This window comes from Bufo gargarizans, chromosome 8, assembly GCF_014858855.1.
Source record: "Bufo gargarizans isolate SCDJY-AF-19 chromosome 8, ASM1485885v1, whole genome shotgun sequence".
Taxonomy (NCBI): Eukaryota; Metazoa; Chordata; class Amphibia; order Anura; family Bufonidae; genus Bufo; species Bufo gargarizans.
In genome coordinates, this window is record NC_058087.1 from 54,438,923 (window position 1) to 54,449,673 (window position 10,751).

The window sequence follows — 10,751 nt, forward strand, 5'->3', positions numbered from 1 at the left end:
TATTACGAAAAGAAGCGATGTGGACATACAAGTTGCAGACAGTTCAACCATTAGGGCTCAACGAGTCCATATCTTTCGCCAGTTTCATCTAATACAGTAGCCCCAATATACATGGGATGGTCTACATTAGAGCTGGACGTCTGATATTGGAGCACGTCTGATTTTGGAGTCGCATATACCTATATGCTGCCCTTTATATTTAAACCTTGGAGTTGATCTGCACACATGTATATGCTGCCCTTTGAAATTTAATAATAACAAAAGGAAGAAAAAAATCTTTAATAAATATAACATAACATGATGTAAGTTGCATCTTGTTTTTTCCATTTTTGGTAGAATAGGGTCTGTATATGTACATATCGATGTGCATCTATACAATCTGGATGTATAGTATATGTGCATGTCCAACCTGAGCTGCGTGCAACAGTGATGCTTCTTTTCAATCTATCAGTGTTGTAATTTACCCCTCCCCTTTGATGTCACACGACATGGGTGTGAGCGGTACCTGTCTTTTTTCTGGTTATGAATCATGAGGGCACCCCTTGTGTGGATTTGCTCCGGTCTGGAATGACAGTATATGGGCCGCGAATCTCACTCCCCCTGTCACTGCGTATAACGCAATTCATGTCAGGAAGTGTTGGAATCAATTTCGGCATCGGCCGGTCAGGGGGCGGAACTAGAGAGCCCGCCCCTACTTCTGATTGGATACGGTACTGGGACACGCCTCCTGGTGGGCGGGGCCTCGTCCATATGAACTCGGCGTTCTATCGGCCGCATGCGGCCATTACAGCGCCATTAGCCATAGCACACCACAGTGCGGCTCTACTGTTTTGACATTAGCAAACAATAAGCTCCTGAAGATGCGTGATAATAACAGGTCACGTGGAAACGCGTAGAGCTAATACATTGTATCAGGATACAGCTCTTTAGGCAGGACTGCACTATATGCATTTAACCCTTTAGTCAGCCTTGGAGTATGCATGTGATGGATGGATGAGCCAAAATATACTGGCTTTCATGTGTGTGAATGGAGCTTAATCAATTGGCTCTGAGTGGTTGTATTTAGCCAATACTGGCTGCGGATATAAGGCTGTGACCTAGGTATATACCATCAGCAATACACATTAAAGACTGATCTGTCATCTGCACTACAGTTAGTGGCTGCAAGTCCTTTGAGACTGTTATATGACAGAGGCAGTGCGATCTAATGTATTGAACATTCCTGGTTACATATACCAGGTGGCACAACCTTATCTGTGTATATACATCCTACAGGATCACCGATGATACACACATAGTGCATCCATTCACACTGACTTTAGTGTCCATTTACCCCGACCTGCAGATACATAGCTATTCCAGCTAGCAAGTCGGGTCTTACCCTAATCTTCTTAATGTGCAGAGATATTTGCTCCCCTCTCTGTATACATTTCTAAGATTAGTTGCCTGATGGTCACAGATTGTGACATATGGGTTTCCCCACCCTCTTTTTAAACAGACTTTAAATAAAGCTTTGTTTTTTTTTTATTTTTTTTATTTTAAACGTTCATCAGGCTGTGATTATCATTATAGTAGTTATATTCTTGTACATAGGAGGCAGTATTATAGTAGTTATATTCTTGTACATAGGAGGCAGTATTATAGTAGTTATATTCTTGTACATAGGAGCAGTATTATAGTAGTTATATTCTTGTACATAGGAGCAGTATTATAGTAGTTATATTCTTGTACATAGGAGGCAGTATTATAGTAGATATATTCTTGTACATAGGAGGCAGTATTATAGTAGTTATATTCTTGTACATAGGAGCAGTATTATAGTAGTTATATTCTTGTACATAGGAGCATTATTATAGTAGTTATATTCTTGTACATAGGAGGCAGTATTATAGTAGTTATATTCTGGTACATAGGATCAGTATTATAGTAGTTATATTCTTGTATAAAGGAGGCAGTATTATAGTAGTTATATTCTTGTACATAGGAGCAGTATTATAGTAGTTATATTCTTGTACATAGGAGACAGTATTATAGTAGATATATTCTTGTACATAGGAGGCAGTATTATAGTAGTTATATTCTTGTACATAGGAGCAGTATTATAGTAGTTATATTCTTGTACATAGGAGCATTATTATAGTAGTTATATTCTTGTACATAGGAGGCAGTATTATAGTAGTTATATTCTGGTACATAGGATCAGTATTATAGTAGTTATATTCTTGTATAAAGGAGGCAGTATTATAGTAGTTATATTCTTGTACATAGGAGCAGTATTATAGTAGTTATATTCTTGTACATAGGAGCAGTATTATAGTAGTTATATTCTTGTATAAAGGAGGCAGTATTATAGTAGTTATATTCTTGTACATAGGAGCAGTATTATTGTAGTTATATTCTTGTACATAGGAGCAGTATTATAGTAGTTATATTCTTGTACATAGGAGCAGTATTATAGTAGTTATATTCTTGTACATAGGAGCAGTATTATAGTAGTTATATTCTTGTACATAGGAGCAGTATTATAGTAGTTATAGTCTTGTACATAGGAGCAGTATTATAGTAGTTATATTCTGGTACATAGGATCAGTATTATAGTAGTTATATTCTGGTACATAGGATCAGTATTATAGTAGTTATGTTCTTATACATATTAGGTATAGTGATGAGTGGCAGGGGTCATATTTGAATTCATGATATTTCACAAATATTTTGTAGAATATTCGTCATATATTTGCGAAATCGTATATTCGTTATATTCTACATTCTTTTTTTTACACGAAAATCGACAAGGTAATGATCGTGTAATATGCAAATATTACTCACTTAATACAGACGTGGGTCAAAATGAATATATAGCACTATAGATTTCTCCCTGCTTCTTGCTTGTGGGCCAATGAGTCATTATCCCACAAGCAACTTAAGCAGGGAGGAATCCTGTGTTCGAATGGAAAAAAAATTACGAATATTCTAAAAAAAACTAATATATAGCACTATATTTAATATAGTGCTATATATTTGTTTTTTATAATATTCGTCCTTTTTTTCTATCTGAAGTGAACACAGTGACGTCATTGGCCCACAAGCAAGAAGCAGGGAGGAATCGTGTTCAGATGGAAAAAAATGACGAATATTCGTCATTACGAATATACGTATAGCACTATATTCTAAATATTTGCGAATTCTACAAGTGCTATTCGAATATTCACGCTCAACACTAATTAGGTAGTACTATATTAGTTATGTTTATGTACATATGAACAGTATTATAGTATGCATATTTCTGTACATAAGGGGCAATATTGGGATGAGGTCATTAATATAAATCACTCAGAAAACCCCTTTATCTTTGATCAGGTTTGTGTTGTATTACATGTATAAGTATATTGATGTAATATTTATGTAGAGCATTCACCAGTGATAGGCCTGCCCCATGTCTTCCTGTAATCCTATATTATTTCCTATTTTTATATCTACTATATCTTTGTTTATAAGTAGCTATCTGAATCTAAATTTCCTATATGAAGATCATTGTCCACAGTGAAAATCCATATATTTATGCAATTTACATGTGAATTGAAACAATTAAATTTTTATGATAATTTGAGCTGAACGTAATACATATTTTCCGCTTTAGTGGAGGTAACACTCTTAGGAACAAGCGTCAACTGCCAGAGGCGGAAACTCTGGGAAAAATCTATGAATTAAAAGGACTCTGTCAGCCAGATTTTAGCTATAGAGCTTTTCATGTCATCATATCAGTCTCCTTTATCTAAATAAAAATATACCAGTCTTACCCCCACCTGTCTTTTCATTTTGATAAAAATAGCTTTTATTTATATGCTAATTACCTCCGTAAGGCGCCCAAGGTGCTGTCCCTCCGGCCGTTGGAGCCCCGCGCCGCCCCGCTGTTAATTATTCACTCCTCTCCTCTGCTTTTTTTTTTTCTCAGTGCGCCGTAATCTTGCTCTTCTTCAACTCTGTCCTCCGCCTGTCAGGTGAGCTCGCGCCACTCCGCTCTTCCTTTCCAGGTCGAGCAAATGCGCGATTCCCCTGGATGAGGCTGCTGCCAGGACACCGCGCGGGCCTGGATTTGTCTATCAATGGCGCATGCGCAAGATTACGGCGCACTGAGAAAAAAAAAAAAAAAAAGCAGAGGAGAGGAGAGAATAATTAACAGCGGGGCTCCAAGATAAGGGGCGCGTCTGGGCTCCAACGGCCGGAGGGACAGCCCCTTGGGCTCCTTACGAAGCTAATAAGCATATAAATAAAAGCGATTTTTATCAAAAATGAAAACACAGGTGGGGGTAAGACTGGTATATTTTTATTTAGATAAAGGAGACTGATGTGATGACATGAAAAGCTCTATAGCTAAAATCTGGCTGACAGAGTCCCTTTAATTAAAAAAAGAAAATGTTATTACTTGAAAACTGAGATTTTCTAACAAAATTTTTAGCTTTCATTTTGTAAAAGCCTGTTTCATCAATATTACACTGATAACGAACTAATGTCTCTGGACAGCCTGAAGATCTGCGATCCAGAATTTGGGGAACCAAATCCAAAATTGCCTGTTCTATATCTGCCATGGATGGGAGAATTTAAAAGTGCAAATTAAATTAAATTTATTTACTTTTTATTTATTTATTTATTTTACTCACTTATATAGTAATAACATATTCCACAGCGCTTTACAGACATTATTATTGTTTGCTATCTCCAATGGAGCTCGCAATATAAGTTATATGAATACAACACTTATGTATGTATTACACTGACTGCACCAGCAGAATAGTGAGTACAGCTCCGCAGTATAATGCAGTATGTAACTCAGGATCAGTACAGGATAAGTAATGTATGTACATAGTGACTGCACCAGTAGAATAGTGAGTGCAGCTCTGGAGTATAATACAGGATGTAACTAAATGATTTTCCTATTTCATGACGTAAAGTCATAGTTTTATTAAAGACACGGAGGCGAGTATTGCTATCTCCTTCTTTACTTTCCACCAATAGCAGCAAAGAAGAAATTTACATAATCATAACAATAAAGGATCCACCCCTCTCAGATCCTATAATAAGCAGTGTCCTCTTAGTAACTTCCTCTTTCTTTGGAACCGAAACACCAACTTCATAACCGGAACTGGAACCGAAACCGGAAACTGGAACCGGACCCGAGAATGATGAACAACCGGTCCATCACGTCGTAGAACTCAAGCCAACATGGCTAACACCTCCGGAAACCGGGAACAACGCAGAAGTCCATACTTCGTGGAACCTTCAACCTGAAACAAAGCAAATAATATAGCCAGTGTAAGGGGCAGGCAGAAATTGAACGAAAACCGACCCAGGAAACGGTCGTATATTATAAGGTCACTGAAAACAGAACCATAAACAGTCAGCAATACAACTAAGCAAGTATACGTAATAAATAACCATAAACGACAATGTAAACAGTCCAATAAATTAAAATCACAAAAGGGCGGGCAGGAACAACCCAGGGCGGGCAATACTCGCCTCCGTGTCTTTAATAAAACTATGACTTTACGTCATGAAATAGGAAAATCATTTAGTTTTACCTCAAGACACGGAGGCTCATATTGCAAGTTCAAAGCTGATCAATAATCGATGAAAACACATGAGGGGGCGGACGAAAATAAAATTCTCTGAACGTTGTGGCCGTAGACCAGTCAGCCAAGCGCAAAATATCCTCCAAACGAGCCCCCGAAACGGCCAGGGCAGTGGCGGCCGCGCCCCTGGCCGAATGAGCGGTAAAGACCGCCGTATCAATCCCAGACAGGGACATGACCCACTTCATCCAACGCGCCAATGTGGGACTAGACACCGGGCCAAAAGGATGGCGGATGGAGAGGAACAGCTGCGGAACGTCCGCAGAGCGGTGAGTCCTAGTACGCGACTCATACTCACGCAAACAGGCTACCGGACAGAGCGCCGGGGCGGACGGGAAACAGGGATAAGAGACAGACCGAATATTAGTCTTAGTGCGCCGCGTAATGTTAAACGTGACTCCCTCGGGAGAAAAGGACCTAGCGTCATGATCCAAAGCCCTGACATCGGAAACCCTCTTACAAGAAATGAGACAAAAGAGGGTCAACAACTTGGCAGACAGTTGCCGAAGAGAAAGAGCCGTGTTCTCAGGCCAAGCAGAGAGAAAAGAGAGGACCAGGGAAACGTCCCACGTAGTGGTGAAGCGCGGCCGAGGAGGCCGGGCCAAGCGAGATCCACGCAGCAGGCGTGACACCGAAGGGTGTTGGCCCGCCGGAACGCCATCAAAACCCTGATGAGTCGAAGAAATCGCCGAACGGAACAAATTAATGGTCCGATAAGCCTTTCCCGCCTCAAACAGGGATGTAAGGAACTGCAGCAAATGGGTCACAGGCGCCGAAACGGGATCAAGGTCCCGCTCCACGCACCAGCTAGCCCAAGATCCCCAAGCTGCCCGATAAGATTTTCGGGTGCCGGGAGCCCAAGCGTTGTCCAGGAGGCGTCTAGTTGCCTCCGAAATGCCTGCGACCTCTCCGGGAGTCCGGAGATCCGGCACGCCAGGAGCTGAAGGGAGCCGTCGAGCAGCAGGGGGTGAGGAGCACCCAGAGGGCCCTGGAGGAGATCCGTCCGACCCGGAAGGAGGAGAGGCACGTCCGTCAGGAGTTCCAGGAGGACCGGGTACCATGCTTGAGTCCCCCAGAAGGGGATCACCACTACCAACTCCGCAACCTGACGACGAACTTGCAGCAGCATCCTCGGGATCATGGCGAAAGGAGGAAACGCGTATTGCAGAGCCGAAGACCAGTCCTGAAGGAACGCATCCACCGCCTCCGCCTCCGGATCCGGGCGCCAGCTGAAGAACCTGGGAAGGTGGGTATTGAGCCGTGACGCGAAGAGGTCCACGGCGCAAGGGCCCCAGGTCTCCGAGATCGCGGAGAACATCTCCGGCGCTAGCCTCCAGTCGCTGCCGTCCGTGAAGCAGCGGGAACTCCGATCCGCCCGGATGTTGTGTAGACCCGGAAGGTACTCCGCCTGCACCATGATGTCCCTGGAGAGACAGTAGGACCAGAACTCCTTCGCCAGTCGCGCCAAGGTAGCCGACTGAGTGCCGCCCAGGTGATTGACGTAGCGGACCGCCGACACATTGTCCATGCGTAATCGGATGCAGGCATGCGCCATGCCATTGGAGAAACTGCGGATGGCAAACGAGCCCGCCAGGAGTTCCAGAGCGTTGATGTGAAGATGGCTCTCGGTCTCCGACCACCGACCCCCGGTGGAGACACCTTCGCAGTGGGCACCCCAGCCCAGGAGACTCGCGTCCGACTCTATCGTGAATTCCGGTTGAAATCCGAAGATCGCTCTGCCGTTCCAGGCTTCCAAGTTGCCTAACCACCAACGAAGCTCCTCCCGAGCTTCCTGATCCAGAATCACCATGTCCGCGAACGAGGCCCCGGAACGAAGGTGAGCAATCTTCAGGCGTTGAAGGGCCCGATAATGGAGAGGGGCTGGAAACACCGCCTGGATGGAGGAGGCCAACAGGCCAATAATACGAGCCAGGTGACGCAGGGACAGGGATGATGCTGAAAGGGCATGTCTCAATTCCTTGCGGATCGTCCGCAGCTTCTCTGACGGGAGACTGAGAGATTCCGCAACAGAGTCCACAGTGAAGCCCAGGAATTCCATCCGCCGAGACGGCGTGAGGCAGGACTTCTCGGAATTCAGTAGAAAACCAAGAGCCGAGAGGAGGTCCGACGTCCATTGAAGGTGTCGAAGCAGAGCCGCCTGACATTGATGCATAATGAGGATGTCGTCCAGATAGATGACTAGACGTACACCCCGACTCCGCAGCCAGGCAACGACTGGACGCAGGAGTTTGGTAAAGCACCATGGCGCCGAAGAAAGGCCGAACGGGAGGCAAGTGAAGCGCCACACTTCGCCCTTCCACAAGAAGCGCAGGAGATCCCTGGACGAAGCGGCAATCGGGACCGTCAGATAGGCATCCTTGAGGTCCAGTTTCACCATCCAGTCCCCTGGGATCAATAAGTCCCGAAGGAGGTGAATCCCCTCCATCTTGAAGTGGCGGTAGCGCACCACAGAGTTCAGTGCCCGGAGATTTATCACTGGACGCATTTGCCCACCTTTCTTCTGAACTAGGAAGATGTTGCTGAGCACGCCCCTCGGGGCGGAAGGGGCCCTCTCTATCGCCCTTTTTTGAAAAAGGGAAAACAGCTCCAAGTCCACGAGCTCTCTGTCTGGTGGGGCTAGGGGAAATGGCGGGGGAGAAGGAATGAGGTTTGGTGAACCCGTGAGTTCTATGTGGAACCCCTGTACCGTGGTCAGCACCCACGGGTCTGATGTAATGCCGGACCAAACGTGGGAACAAAGACGGAGTCTGCCCCCTACACAAGGAACCAAAGAAGAAGCCCCCACAGGGGGAAGACTTACCGAAGGACTTTCGGAAATTGGGGTTTCCTCGGACAGACCTCGAACGCCATTGGCCGCCTCTGGCCGGGAAGAATGGAGGAGGATTCCTGTGGTCCTGGAAGGGCGGTCTCTGGTTGAAGGAGCCTCTGCCCGAGCTGCGGGCCTGAAAACTGGATCGGCCGGACAGACGGCCCCTGCTACTGCCGGCCCTAGTGGAGACCCGTCCCTGGAAGACCCTACGCATTGAGGACTGGGCCTTGTCCAGGGCAGTAAAAGCTCCCACGTATCTGCTGAGGTCCTTAATGAAGGAATCTCCGAAGAGCAGGCCTTGTGCATCCTTCCCTGCCTCAGTCAGTGCCAGGTTGGCCAATTTCGGATCAATCTTAAACAATATGGCTTTACGCCGTTCAATGGCCAGGGAGGAGTTGGTGCTGCCCGCAATACAAATAGCCCTCTGAATCCAGCCTGTAAGCTCCTCCGGATCTACCGGAGAGCCGTCCACTCTGGCCGATTCGGCCATCTCAAAGATTTTGGCGAGGGGCCCAAAGATGTCAAGGAGTTTATCCTGACAACTTTTCAATGCGGAATCAAGCCCCTTACGGGGATTCCAGCCGGTCTTAGCCAAAAACTGTGTCATTTTTGGATCCACAGATGGCGTTTCACAGACCTTATTGGGGATCAAAGGTCTGGGGCATTCAGATCGGAGTTTACTGCGCGCCTCTTTACTAAGAGGGCGGCGCACCCAATGTTCCAGATAATCGCTCACATGAGCTACCGGCAACCACTCAGCCGACCTAGGGTGGTGGAGGGCATCAGGGTCAAACAACGGGTTGCCTGAAGGATCCACCGGGGTGGAAACCACGTTAGGGGCAGCGGCGGACGCGCCCACGGACCCGGAGGTGGATGGTCTAGGACCAGAGGTACCTGGTAACTCGGATTCCATCTCAATCTCAATATCCCCGTCGGAATGGCCGCTCGCCTCCGCGTAAGCCTCCATGTCGGATTCAATATCCGAATCCACATCGCCAGTCTGTGCTCTAGCACATTTCCACTTTCGCGTCCGTTCTGCCTGACGCGGCAAGGCTCTTTTGCGCGATCTAAGCGCGCTATCATGGGTGGCTTGGAACACACCGATCATAGTCTCCTGGGGTGCAGGAGGTTCAACAATGGTAGGCTGCGGGCTAGTAAGCACAGGCGCGGGAATAGCGGGGCCAGGGGCATGGGCAGCTAGGGCCTGAGAGATGGTTTTAGAGATCATAGAGGACATGGATCCCATCGCCTCTATAATAGCGCTGGAGACCGAGCGTTGAAGCTCTAGGGCCTGCGCATTCATAGTCGGAATATCAGGGTCCCCAGAGGATGGGGGGGGAATAGACCCAGAGGGGGAGCGATCAGAGGACATAATATGGTAAATATATATATATATCTATAACGATCCTGATGGCCTAACCTAGCAGGGAGGTCTAAGCTAAGATGGCCAGGAATAGAGGGAAAAACCGAAACTAACTAGGGGTTAATCACCCCAGAAGCCGCCGAACCGGAGTAGGAGCAGGAGCACAGCCAGCCGACCGAGCGCAAACCAGACCGGAAGTGACGTACGAGATCCCGCGATAGGAAGGGCGGGAGCTCCCCAAGATGGCCGCCGAGATCCCGCGAGATCTCGGAGCCGCGGGAAGCGAGCGGGACCCGCCGCTGACACCAGAAGCGCCGATAACCAGAGGGGACGCAGCGATAGGAGGTAAAGCTAAGGGGAAGGGGGGGAGACGCAGAGCAAACCCCTAAGAGAAACAGCGGAGAGACCAAAAGAAAACCGACGCAGGGGAGGAGGAACGGAGGTCAGAGGGAAGAAGAGGGGGGGGGGGAGACCCCCAAGCAATAAGCGCAATAAGCGCAATAAGCGTGGGGCAAGCAGACCCACAATAGGGAAAAATATACCCACGATGAGGGGAAACACCTAACCCAGCAAAAGGATAGAAAGGCTATGCATTATAGACAATCCTTAGCCAAATCACAGGTTAATAAAATTAATGAGATTCATAAAACATGTAACAGCCATAAAACACAGAAATGACTTATCTTTGGTGGAGCAGCAAAGAAAGAGGAAGTTACTAAGAGGACACTGCTTATTATAGGATCTGAGAGGGGTGGATCCTTTATTGTTATGATTATGTAAATTTCTTCTTTGCTGCTATTGGTGGAAAGTAAAGAAGGAGATAGCAATATGAGCCTCCGTGTCTTGAGGTAAAACTCAGGATCAGTACAGGATGAGTAATGTATGTACACAGTGACTGCACCAGCAGAATAGTGAGTGCAGCTCTGGGGTA

At 46.4% G+C, this 10,751-nt stretch overlaps 1 protein-coding gene across 1 annotated transcript; it reads right to left on the reverse strand.

Annotated features, from left to right (window-relative positions):
• Positions 1 to 8,960: 8,960 nt before the first annotated feature.
• On the reverse strand, positions 8,961 to 10,528 carry LOC122945009. Its single transcript, XM_044303797.1, has 2 exons — positions 9,103 to 10,528; positions 8,961 to 9,068 (listed from the first exon to the last, which is right to left on the reverse strand). The coding sequence occupies exons 1-2, from the start codon at positions 9,827 to 9,829 to the stop codon at positions 9,061 to 9,063; spliced, it is 735 nt and encodes a 244-aa protein (XP_044159732.1). The 5' UTR covers positions 9,830 to 10,528; the 3' UTR covers positions 8,961 to 9,060.
• Between the last annotated feature and the right edge of the window lie 223 nt (positions 10,529 to 10,751).